The 12,491-nt window shown below is 41.8% G+C and overlaps 1 protein-coding gene across 5 annotated transcripts in view; it reads right to left on the bottom strand.

Moving 5' to 3' along the window:
- LPP (LIM domain containing preferred translocation partner in lipoma) overlaps window positions 1-12,491 on the bottom strand; it is a 694,580-nt gene that overhangs the window by 15,689 nt on the left and 666,400 nt on the right. For all 5 annotated transcript variants that reach the window (XM_049710229.1, XM_049710230.1, XM_004278484.3 and 2 more), the window contains 2 exons: window positions 6,814-6,992; window positions 1,077-1,197 (listed from right to left, as the gene is read on the bottom strand). In XM_049710229.1, the coding sequence (XP_049566186.1) occupies window positions 1,077-1,197; window positions 6,814-6,992 (300 nt within the window). The remainder of the gene's footprint in view (window positions 1-1,076; window positions 1,198-6,813; window positions 6,993-12,491) is intronic.

Here is a 12,491-nt window from a genome sequence, read left to right as displayed (position 1 = left end):
TCAATATGAACAGGGTGAAATGACCCTCCTGAGATCACTTAATGGGAAATACAGGTACAGGAAAAGAAGAACCTGAGGGTCTAGGCTCCCAACTAGTAGTTTTGCTCCCCTCACCCAAACAACGAGAACAAGCACAAGAGAAAATAAAACAAGAATAGATCCCGAATCATTAATTCATCTTTGCCATTTATCATTAATTTAAGGATCGCTCAAAAGTAATATACAGGTGCAGGGACAGAATCTCCTGGTAACTCCAGGGCAGAAGCTAAGTTGTAGAGTGACTCCTGCTAAGCAGAAGGGCCACCAACGGGCTCTACTTACTTATTCCAACTTTAGAAAGAAAATAAAATCTTAAGGTTTGGGGGCAGGGGGTAGAGGGAAATGACCTGCTGTACTTTCTACAGGATACAGCACGGAGGAGGGGACACTGTTTCTCTTTAGTCATAAAACCTAGTGTAAAAGCTGGAAGTCTTTTATTCTCTTTGCTCATGTGAAGGCCAGAGAGAGGCACGTAGGGCCAAACAGAGCACACTGCATGAAACAGGTGGTCGTTACAGCTCAGGCGGTGAATGGAATGACTGCAGTCCTGGAGAGCAGGGGCCACCCTGCCAGCCCCACCAGCCTGTGTCTTGGGAAAATCTCCTCGTGGGACTAGAAGAGCCAATCTCATGAGGATGTGGTAATAAAGAAGTTCATACTATCTCTCGCAGACGGCTAATGCGAACTGCTGCACTCAGGAGAGCTAGTAGCAAACAAGAAAAGTGCTCTCAAAGAGGGGCTCTGGGTAAGTCATAGGACAATAAGAAAATGTTTTAAAATCATTCTCTGAATGATCTTATACCTTTTCATACCCAGATTAGAGGAGAAAGACTTGCTGCCCTTTGCTGTATAAATGAAGACATGGCCCTCAGCCAAGAGGCTTCCCTTGTCACTTCCAGCCTGGGTTACAGGCCTCTTGTAAAACACAAGTCCCATGAACACAGGCACTAGGGGCTCCCCCAGATTTAATAATTGCTATATTTACGAAAATCTGGCTCTAGTGGGCCTGGCAGGGTGAGGGGGCACTGACCACAGACCTCACACCGGTAGCAGTGAACATGGAAATCGCGATCCAGAGCCACAATCCGGACAGTCTCTTCCTGGCCGGGGGCTGGCATGATAGGCTCCTTGCACACAGAACAGCGGGGGGCAAACTTCCTGGAAACGGAGAGAGAGTTCTGGTTAGATACTGAGCATGGACACTGGCAAAAAGATGAGACTTGGAGGTGAAAAGAAAAGGTGTAAACCAAGAGCCGGGACACCTGGTCTGCTGTCTTGTGTGACCTTGAGCAAAAGTCACTTTCCTTGAGTCGGCTTCCTCAGCTTAAAATAAGGGACTCACACTTGGTGACTGTTGAGGTCCTTCTAGATGATAAATACCACGATATCTGGTGAGGTAGGGGAGTGAGTGTGTGAACTGCTTCTGCATGAAGAGCTGCCGTGGCGTGGGATTCACCTGTGGATAGATCGCAAACACAAACCCTGGGCTTGGGCAGGTCAGCCAGAGAGGCAAGGAGGCCCCTACTTGTTTCTGACTTTTGCTTCTAGACTTTTGTATGTGCTCCCCAAGCCCTACCCAAGTATCCTGAGGTTGGTAACTTTGCCTCATTCCCAATTATTAAGCCTCTTCTTTGAAATGTGTCTTGAATTCTAGGAATGAACACAAGAAACCTCAAATACGTATCTTTTCAAAGCAGCAGAGGTTAGCGAGTTTAAATACTCTTTATACCAAACTTCCTATGGCCAAATCTGCAATTCCTATATTTTGGTTGTGTTAAACTTTTGTTTAAAAAGAAAAAATTATAAAGCTGTCCAGTTCTCTATTCTTCAAAGGATTTTAGAACTTCCAAAGGGTATGTGTATATGAATATACCACCCAACACACACACACACACACACACACACACACACACACACACACACACACACACACACACACATATATACACATATGTTTTTGAGGTTAACTCTTGGTGAGGAATTTTAATATTTCCTAATCTCTTAATATTCCTTAATATGACCCATGGCCGTAACATTTTTTTTTCTCGTAACAGATTAATAGGCTGCAAATATAGGCTGTGCACCCATATGTATCTTCTGGAAATTAGGTGTTGTCTTTATGAAGGTGTGAAATGAGACGTGATTTGAAACGGACATGGATAAGAACTGAAAAGATTAAAAAAGAAAGACTGAGCAGCTCAGTTTGACTGAGCAGCTCAGTAATGGTTTTAAGATTAATGATGTTAAAATTTATCTATTTGTAGAGAGACTTAAAAAGAAATAATGATAGTAATCTAACTCTTTGCAGAGCACTTTATGGTTGTCAAGGCATCTTTACATACATTATACTCTATATGTACATATTAATTTTCCTAGCAGCACCCAAAAGGCATCTGTATGGCTGCAATCTAAATAAATATGAATTAAGCAGCAGATCAATTGATTGCTATGAAAGAAAAATTTAAAGGATCATGGTACAATTGCGGCAGTAATCAGAGTTGTTATAATTGGTATTTTATGCAAGAAGTTCATACTCAGTGGCAAAAAAAATTGCTTTGGACTACTTGATTATTTTTGAATCTGGGTCATCAGTAGTGAAATAAGCAGCCTTCTGGAATCAGCTGCAAAATTTCCTTCCCCAAACCCAATGGGACTGTAAAGTCTGTGAGGTCAGAAGTGTGTCTTGCCTATCACTTTATCTGTGAGTCTTCCCCAATGTCCCCAAGTAGGATTACTAACTCCTTGAGGATAAAATATCTTTCACTGAAATTGCCTATTTTAGCAGTAATTATCTGCATATCTTTGGAGACCTCAAAACTGTGAGCTTCCAAAGGCCAGGATTTGCTCTATTTCTGAGTTTCTAGAAATAACTAGTGTGGCTGGTGCAGAAGGTAGAAAGTCAGGCAATATCTAATGGAATGAAGTATTTGCCACATTTCGCATAAAAAGATGTTGCTCAGGCCTTTACGTTCAATCTCAAGGTTCCTCTCTGGAAAGGCACAGACTGTATTCTTGCTGAGTAATGATTTCTTCTTACCAATTGGCCTCATTTCTATGATGGGAAAAGGCAAAGTGAAGAGACAGGAAGTGATTTCCACCGTCCCCACTGTGTTCCTTGGCCGGCATTTGGAGGATTGTTAAAAATCCCAGGTGGTCTATTTCAAGGCTCAGCTCACTAAGCAGACGATAATAATAAAATTAATTTGATACAAACACTTCTGATGGTTAAAATTGTGTGCTTATTATTGCGCCAAGCCTTGTTAAGCACTCTATACCCTGAGCCTTATTTTTTACTCATAGCAAACATTATTAAGAAATACTTTTATCATTCTTGCCTTACAGCCATGGGAGCCAAAGCTCAGAGAGGGATGATCTTAATCATTGGGTCCTGGCACATTTCTGGCAATCCACAAATGGATGCTGAGTAAACAAATAAATGGATGCATGTAACATCCCTGATAAGAAAGCACAGATAGTGGAATAAAGACTCCACACAGTGAAAGGGTCAGTTAAATCAATCTGCTTTTCTGAGCTCACTGTCCTGGCACTGGGAATACAGAAATAAACTCAAACTCCAGCAATCACACTGGTGAGGGAGTTCTATATATTTCTGCATTTGTTCTATTAACATATATACGTATCCTACCATATTGCAAAAATGATTTAAGGGGGTTACTGTAAAATAGCATGTGTGCGTGTGTGTGTGTGTGTGTGTGTATTCTTTTTTACTAATCAGGCTATGTAAAGTGCTATCTATAGTGAATTTACAAAACTATAAAACATAGAGAAGGAGATATAAATTCAAACATGGGTTTAGGGAGCGTTTGAGATCAGAGGAGGATTGTTAGAGTAGATGATAATTGAGTTGGGCCTTGAAAGATGGCCATTTAGGTGAAATGGAAAGTAAGTCTGTGTGTGTGTGTGTGTGTGTGTGTGTGTGTGTGTGTGTGTGTGTGTGTGTTTTGGGGGTGAGGGTGCGATACAGGCAGTCTGCCAGGTAACTAGTTTGAGCAGTCATCTGAAATGACATATGGGAAAGGGTTTCTGCCTAATAGGATGGAGGATTTGGGCCAACCCTGACTGATGGCAGTTATGGAGGGGACAGCCCATAAGCAAGGCTTTAAAAATAGCACTTCAAAAGCTTGTTACTCAGAGTGCAGTCCAAGACCACCTGGGACCTTGTCAGAAAGGCAGAATCTTAGGCACTCCCACCCCAGACCTCCTGAACTAAAATCTGCAGTCTAACAAGATCGCTAGGTGACTTGTAAGCCCACTGAAGTTTGGGAAGCACCAGTTTAAAGGACGGGTTTCTAAGCAGGAGAGATAAATCCCTTCTCCTGGGCCTCGTGCATCTCACCATAGCTTCTATTCGCAGGCTGTTCTAGTTTCAGCCAAGCGGATCGAGAGCCTTTCTTCACTCTGGGCCCTTCGTTATTGCCTAAGTTGTTCCTTCTGCCAAGAATCTTCATTTCCCGTTTAAAACACTCTGCTTCCAGAAGCCTACTCAGATCCCAGGGCCGAGTAATATCTTCTGGCTCTGACAGCTCAAGCCCTTGCCTGTGCCTCACATCGTCACCTTTACAGTCTTTTCTGCCTGGTGCCTATCACACAGAATCTGCACTTATTCTCTCCCCTCCTCCTGGCAAGCTCCATGCAGACAGGGGCTTCTCTAGGTATTTCTACCTATGCAATTTCTCTCCTTTAGCACTAAGCACAGTAATTGGCACATAGAGGGCTCTTCATAGATGTGGTTGAACAGAATTGAAATACATCTCCCAAAAGCTCACAAATGGGAGATCTGTTCAGAATGACCAGGAATCTGCAGAAGGCAGCTATGTTCCCCTTCTCTGCAGTCCACTCTCCTTAGCCATGCAATGTCCATGGCTGACACGGCTAATGGGTTGGACTTGTAGCTGCTTTTTATTCCAGTCCTTTCAAGACTCAGAAACGGAGTTCTGTAAAATGTATCTTTTATTCTTCTTTGGGAAATGGAGAAAAGATCAAAAAGCTTCTCCCCCTGCATACCTGCCAATCATGCAGACAACATGATTTTTAATAATTTGTATTTTAACTGGCCACTGAATTAGCGGTGATGGGAAGCATTGGGGGTTTCAGATTCGTTTTCCCTTTCAGTTGCTCAAGTCTGCCTTCCTGGAGTGTTCAGACCCACACACATGTCACCAGTCACAAGTCTCTAATTATGCTCCCCACTCCTAGAAATGAAAGATAAATGGCATAGATATAAACTTACATTCGTCAGAATTGATTTCCTGTTTTAATTGAGGGGTGTAACATATCAGTCTTTTTCAGCAACAGAAACATGTGTGCTCTGATTATATCTATCAGTCTTTCTTGGATTAGGGTAAGTCTAAGAAAGGAGAGAAACAGTGACAGAAATACCCTCCCCAATGGTATCTTTTCACTTCCCTTAAATAGACGCAGGTTTTTTTTTTTTTCATGTGTAATTAGAAGCTAAAAATATCAATAACGTGAAGTACAATTTATGCTGTGACTGCCCTTTCAAAGTGAGCCCTTTCTTATCTAATTCAGGTCGAGAATTCCTGCCTCTGGGGTTTTGTTTTGTTTTTTCAATGTATTCAGCCTCACATCTTTCGGTGAGGCTTTCACTTTCCCTGCTACTTGAAAAGTGGTCAGGAAATTCTTTTTTAAAAAATATGAATCTCAGGTCCCCAAACTGTTTGTGGCAAGTACCTCCCAGTTGCTGACAATCAACAGAGCGGTGAAAATGAACCCACAGGAGTGCACATCTGGAGGCCATAGAACAGATACCCCAACTGGTGAGCCGTAGGAGCTTCATCTCTCTGACGGCCTCAGTTCTTAAAGCCACTGCGAAGCAAACACGAGCCAGAACCTCCGTGTCTGTCATTTACAAACCACATCTATAGCTGTCGTATGGTTCCTGGAAATATGCGACAAATGTGATCAACCAATTAACCAGCCAACAAACTGGCCAAATAAGAATAAGCAAAATGCAAAGCTATACAATTGTCATGAAAACTCCAGCTATAATAAAGAGGGATCGACAAATTAGAGAAGTGAGGAGGTGGTGACATAATTTTCCAGGCCCATCTGTTAAGCGGTCTTGACCTTAAGATTCTACTTTTTAATCGTCATCGAAAGATTAGGAAATATCCTGAGGAAGAGAAGACCTGGGTGGGGGTAGAGCTTAGCAGAGGGTGTGAATATGCTGATAATGGCATAAGATAGCCTCCAAATATGTGAGAGGCTGCATTAGCAAGAGGGGTTGAACTGTTCCCTGTGCCAGTCCCTCCCATAACCTCCTATATGCAGAGTGGCCAAGACGTAGAGGTCAGCTCTAGAGAGAACCCTAGGCTGTCTCAGATCGGAAGCTTTAAGACAGGGTCTGGTCTAATGACCAAACTGAGGAGGTCAGAGAAATTGGGCAATTTGTCCACTGTCACATATCTTGTTCATGTTTAGGCCAGGGAGAGCTACCCCAGGATCCTGCCTCTTTCCAGTACACATGTTCTGCGGCTAAGTCAACTTCCTCATAATTAGAGCTACACAAAGATGTGATGCATAAGCCCCAGGGAAGTCTTGAAGCAGAGGCCAGGCTGGAGGACCACATGGAGTACCTCATATCAATTCCTGCATTGGAGGAGGGGATAACGTCCCACCAAATCCGGAGATCCTATAGCTCGGAGAGAGAAGAGTGTGAAGGCCCGGATACAGGCAGTAAGAATAGACCCCAAGAGGACACCTAGGCTGCAGGAGGGAGAGCAGGCTGCCTACTTGTGGAAGTCTTCGATGCAGTGGATGAGGCCGCCAGCGTCCACGGTGAACGGGATCCCATCCAGGCTGCGGTGGCACATCACGCAGGTAAAGCAGTGAGGATGATAGGCCTTCCCAGTGGCTCGGAGAATCCGCTCCATGATGGGCTTGGAGCACACGCTGCACTGCTCCAGGGTATTCTGCGGAGGAAAAGAAAAATGCCAACGTTAGGCTAAGACGTGAAGAGCTCCATTTATGTAGTAACTTACAGCATGGCAAGCACTGTTACAGAACACATGGGCTCACGTACTTATCACAGTGTTTGGAGGAAGGCAGAGTATATATCTTCATTACAGAGAGAACGAAACACAGATGGATCAAGTGGCTTTTCTAAGGTCATGCAGGTTCTGGGTGGCAAATCTAGGATTTAGAACTCATGTTGTCTGACTTCTACTCGTGTTCCTTTCCAATGCAGCAGGGGTAATAGCAAACTTTTCTGTAAAGGCCCATGTAGTAAATACTTCTAGCTTTGTTAGAGCAACTCAATTTTGCTGTAGTGGCAGGAAGGCAGCCATAGACAGTGTGTAAGTAAATGGGCATGACTGTGTTTCAATAAAACTTTATTTACAAAAGCAGGCTGGATTTGGCCATGGTGATAGTTTCTTGACCCCTGAACTACATAGTCCAGGTTCTCCACTGGAAGAATACTTCGCTATTACTTCTAAAACTTGATTAGTCATCAAAATCCTAGTGGGGTCACCAAGGATGTTAACATTTTAGAGTGGTCTTTCTGATGACCCAGACTTGTAGAGAGCATGCTGGTTGCAGAACCCAATCAGAGCTCAGCATAATCAATGAGGCTTTGGATCATTTAAAGCCTTGATTCAAACACCATTCCCACGCTTAGTGTTGTGAACTCTTGATGGAAATGTTGAACCTAGAGGGGTTCCAGTTTTGAGAAATTAATTAAGAAAGTCAATTTATTTGGCTTTAAAAATATGCTCAGCTTTAAAAATAAATCCCCCCCCCCTTTAAAAGGGATACCATTTATTGAGTCAGGACTCAGATAGATTGATACAATTAGCTGTTAACTTTCTATCCTTGCCTAGAATACCATGCTCTCTTACCAACAGCCATGTTTCACATGTAATACGCTATATTCCAACTGAGAAGTCTGGACTGACTCAATGAGTCTACGATTTAGAATAAACCTGGGATGGGGATCTGATTAGAATCATGCAGAACTCAAAGGGATGTGGAAATCAAGGAGTAATTTCCCTCTCACCACTAGAACCTTTAAATGGGCATGAGGCAAGGCGTGCCTATAGGTAGATAACTAGTGTGATGATGACAACTACAGCAACAGTTCCTGACTGGCTTCTTGTTTCCATCTCTCTTCCTGTAACACTTGCCCATCCTCACAGTGACTTCCAGCTTCCTTTCTAAAACACAGATGTGACCAAGCAGCTTTCTTGCTAGAAAAACTTATATGACTCCACAATGTGAAAATAGCTCGTTCCTTACCTGACATGCAAACTCCCTTTTTAGGCTCAGATTCCCCTGACGTCTCAGACTGCTCACTTCTGTTCAAACCTATGAGAAACTTCCATATTTCTGTGCATTGGCTAATGCCTAGAAGGAATCACAATTTGCTATTTTGACCTTTCAAGGTACGGGTCAGAAGGCGGTAAAGCCTTCCTCAATGCCTTCAGTTGGAATAAATTGCTTCTTTCTCTCCCCTTCCTGAGCACTTAATTCATGCTGCTTAAAGCACTTACAGTGTTCACTGTATTGAAATTATTTGCACATATGTCTATTTCCTCTACTATACTGCAATTCTTTAAGGGCAGGGACTATGCCTTAAGAATGTATTTCTCTGTCCCATGCTTCACCCAGTATACTACCTGGAATAAAAAGAAACTCAGGATGAATGTGTGCGAAAAGAATGCAGGAAGGAATATTGTTTACATCGCACTTTGGCATCACAGTGCTGGCCCGATTCCCCTAACTCTGGAATCCAGAGGACAGTAAATCCGTCACCGTACTCTCCTCCAAGCTGCGGTTGCTGGAGGTTCTGAAATTGCTTAGTATGCCTCTGGTCACAGTCTAAACTCATGGAAACTATTAACCTATTTTCCCCCCATTTTGAAGTGGTGAAATTAAAATAGCAGAAGAACATAAGATGAGAGTGGAGATGACGATGGTCTCGACAATGAAGGCCCTGGTTCTTTTCTACCCTGGTGATCTGAGCTAATGTGGCTGGAAACTGTCTTCCCAGGGTTTGTGTTTTGCTCTTCTGTGGGTTCTAACTTTTTTTTTTTTTTTTTTTTTAAAGCCAACCCTGTAATGGAGTTGAACAAACGAGAAAATGCTTGACCAGAAAATATTTTTGTTTGCATTGAGGCTTGGCTGCAAGATTCAAGCCCATTTACTCAAAACCAGCAGCAGCATAGAAGGTAGAGTCAGTTTCTAAGGAAAGACTTTATGGTCCATGTTTAAAGAACGGGTAATCTGAACATTTCTGCTACAAAGGAAGAACAGTGTAAAATATACCTAAAGTGAGACTATTGTAAAATGCCCCTAAATCAGAAAATAAAGGCTCCAAGAATGCATCTGACTAGAAGCTTGGACTAGCAAATGGTTGAGGAGGACGTGTGAATCTTCTTCAGCCCGTCCTCTTTATTTCTCCTTTCAGTCTTCAACTGGCGCACTAGGACCCTTAGACATATCTGCTCCTAAAGAAAGGATAAAGACTCTTAAAATGTCTGGGAGGAGGGCTCTGGGAGTTCCTCTAGTCCAGGCCTCTGATTTCCCAGGTGAGAAAACAGACCTGGAAGACTGATACAGCTGGGACCTGAGTCATGGAGATGATTAGGGACAGAGGAGGGGTTGGTACCCCCGTTTCCTGCCTCCCAATAATTCAGATAGGTATCTGATGAATTCATTATGTAGCCATAGAGAGACAAAGTTGCTAGATGAAGAATATGAATCGTCCCTCTGGATTTGTCAACATCTACCTTAGGTAAATGATTTCTTCTCTCTAGACCTTGGTTTTCTCACCTGTAAAACAATGATTAATTCCAACTCTGCAATTTTGTTACTCCGTGATATATCAGTATTAACAGAAACAGGTAAAGGTCAATGTTTCCATTACTAGAGATATACTAAAAACAACTGGACAACCCTTCATCTGAGGCTTGAAACGAGGTGTTAGAAATCTGGACTATCTAAACTTTACTGTACCTTACCACTTGGAATTCCAGAAATTGCTAGGGTAGAATTTTAAGCACGATAGAGAAAGATCTCTGTGTCTTTTTATAGAAGGTTATTTTAAAGCCGGACTAAAAGATACACTCTTTATATAAACATGAGGCTTTTCTGAAGCAGGTTAAAATGAAACGGTTAATAAATAAAATAGTATTTAAGGAAATAGAAAAAGAAATAACAAGTCTTCAAGCAAACAAGTGGAAGAAGGGTGTCTCTAAGTACATCTACTCAAATTACATCTTGTATGTGAAGTAGGGGTGCCAAGTTTGACAGACGGGAATTAGGAAGGAAGAGGACACTCCAGCATAAGAACCTTCCAAATCAGTAGAGTGTTTAATGGCCTGGCTCTGAACCCATCTCTACTGGGACCCCACCCGTGGAGCCCACCTTCCAGCTGCCACACTGAGCTCTCTGCCACATCTTTAATAAGCTGTGTTCTTTTACAAACCCAGACTACCTCACATCCTTCTTTGTCTAGAGAAGACCTACTCATTCTTCGAAGTTAAGCTCAAACATTACCTCTTCTGCAAAACCTTTCGTAATTCTTCCTTTGTTATACTCCAAGCAAAATAAGTCACTTCTTCCACTCCCATAGGATTGTATGATGCTTCTATGACACTGAATATTATAATGTCCTTGATTTAAAGGTTTATGTCAACCTCCGTGACCAAACAGTGGCACCCTGCTCTCCCCGTGTGGAGCTATGGTCATAGGTTGAGTTTGCTAGGAATCAGATTCTGAAACAGAGCTTTGCACTAAAGAAGTTATTGAAGAGTGGCTTTGAGCTCATGCCTGTGGGTGAGAACAGGAAGCATCTGGATAGAGGGAGGAATTGAACTATGATTCAGTTATAACAAAGGCTTCTGATGGTTTCACGGAGAACTCTGGAGTTAGGATGGCTCTGCAGAATTGTCTTTCCTTGAAGCTAGGGGGTAGGGCTTTTATATCCCTACATCTGCCAGCCAATGGATACGGGCTGCTTGCAAGGAAGAAGAGAGGGACTCAGCTGTGAACCGTCAATCCCAGCCAGTGGGGGAGTGAGAGCCTCAGTCCTGAAGGGGGTCCGGGCAGTGCAATACAGCATCCACAACAGTAAGCATCCTTGCCCAGGACCTCCATGGTCCATGACACACATTAGGCAACAAGTAACCAGGTGTGAAACACCTTCTAGATTAAGCTGAATGAAGAGTCTAGATTTTACGCTTTTTAAAAATCCTAGGCCCTGTTTGGAGATTTTAAGAAGTTTTTGAAAATGTTTTAAGCAGTTACTTCAGTGAGAGTGTGGTTAACAAGAGAAGATGTTAAGAGTAGCAGAAAAACCAAGAAATTATTTAACTGCTAAAAGGCACAGCTTATAAACTTTTCTGAAATGACGGCAATACAATTGTGATTAAAAACAAAAAGTTAAGTGAAAGTAAAAATAAAATCACCAACAGATCTTGTACACAAAACCCCCCAATGCACCTGTTTTTAAATTAGAGATACAATCTGGTTGTATCTTTTCTATCCTTGGATATTGTATAAATAACTTCTCTAATTCACAGTCAGAAGAGCTGGAAGAATCATCTGAATCTACATGAAGCATACAGGTAACATAAGCATTGACTACTAGTTAGATGATGGAGAAAATAATATTTCTAAAATTTATATATTACTTAGGTGTGTGTGTGGTCGCTGTTGAAGATTTTAAATCAAGAGACATAAATACTTGAAGATTTGGAAGACTATAAAGTATTGACATTTAGAAATGTTAAAATTTTCATTTCATAAAATTAAAATGTGATCTTATATTCAGTCTTTATTGTTTTTTTTTGTTTTTTTTTTTTTTTTTTAGGTACCAAAGCAATACTGGAACAGAAAAGACTCTTGGAAAGATTAAGGGTGACATCTCATGTTCTACATACAGTTTTGGTCTTGTTGAGCTAAGAATAAAAAGAAAAAAAAAAAAGGAGAGTTAGAAAATATGAGACTTTTAAAAGTCTTTAGAGATTATTCTGGTCTAGAAGTTTTCAACTTCCCTCACTTGCCTCCCCCTTCCATAATCCTTTGTTCAGGGAAACAGTTTATCAAAGAAGCATATCCAAAAGAGTCCAAAATCACTTCTGGATAAAGAACAGGAAAGGATGGAGCCTATGGGGAATCCATATAGTACAGTTTAAAACCCATCCGTCTGGTCCAACTACCAGATTCAAGAAACTAAGGTGCAGAGAGGGAAAACTACTAGTGGAAGATTTGGAATTAGAGTATAGGTCTAATTCTCCATCCATTGGATAACCCCACTGCTATATCGCAGTATACCTGTTCCATATTTCAGTAGACATACATACTCCACATTACAAATATAAGGCTGACGACCGGCAAGCTACATGCATATAAATAAAGAGAGGAAACACGTTGAGATCTTAAGATAGTTCGTCTACTGTCAATTTCAT

Source organism: Orcinus orca, chromosome 5 (genome assembly GCF_937001465.1).
Source record: "Orcinus orca chromosome 5, mOrcOrc1.1, whole genome shotgun sequence".
Lineage (NCBI taxonomy): Eukaryota > Metazoa > Chordata > Mammalia > Artiodactyla > Delphinidae > Orcinus > Orcinus orca.
Note: the sequence above shows the minus strand (reverse complement) of the source record. Positions and strands in the feature narration are given on the sequence as shown.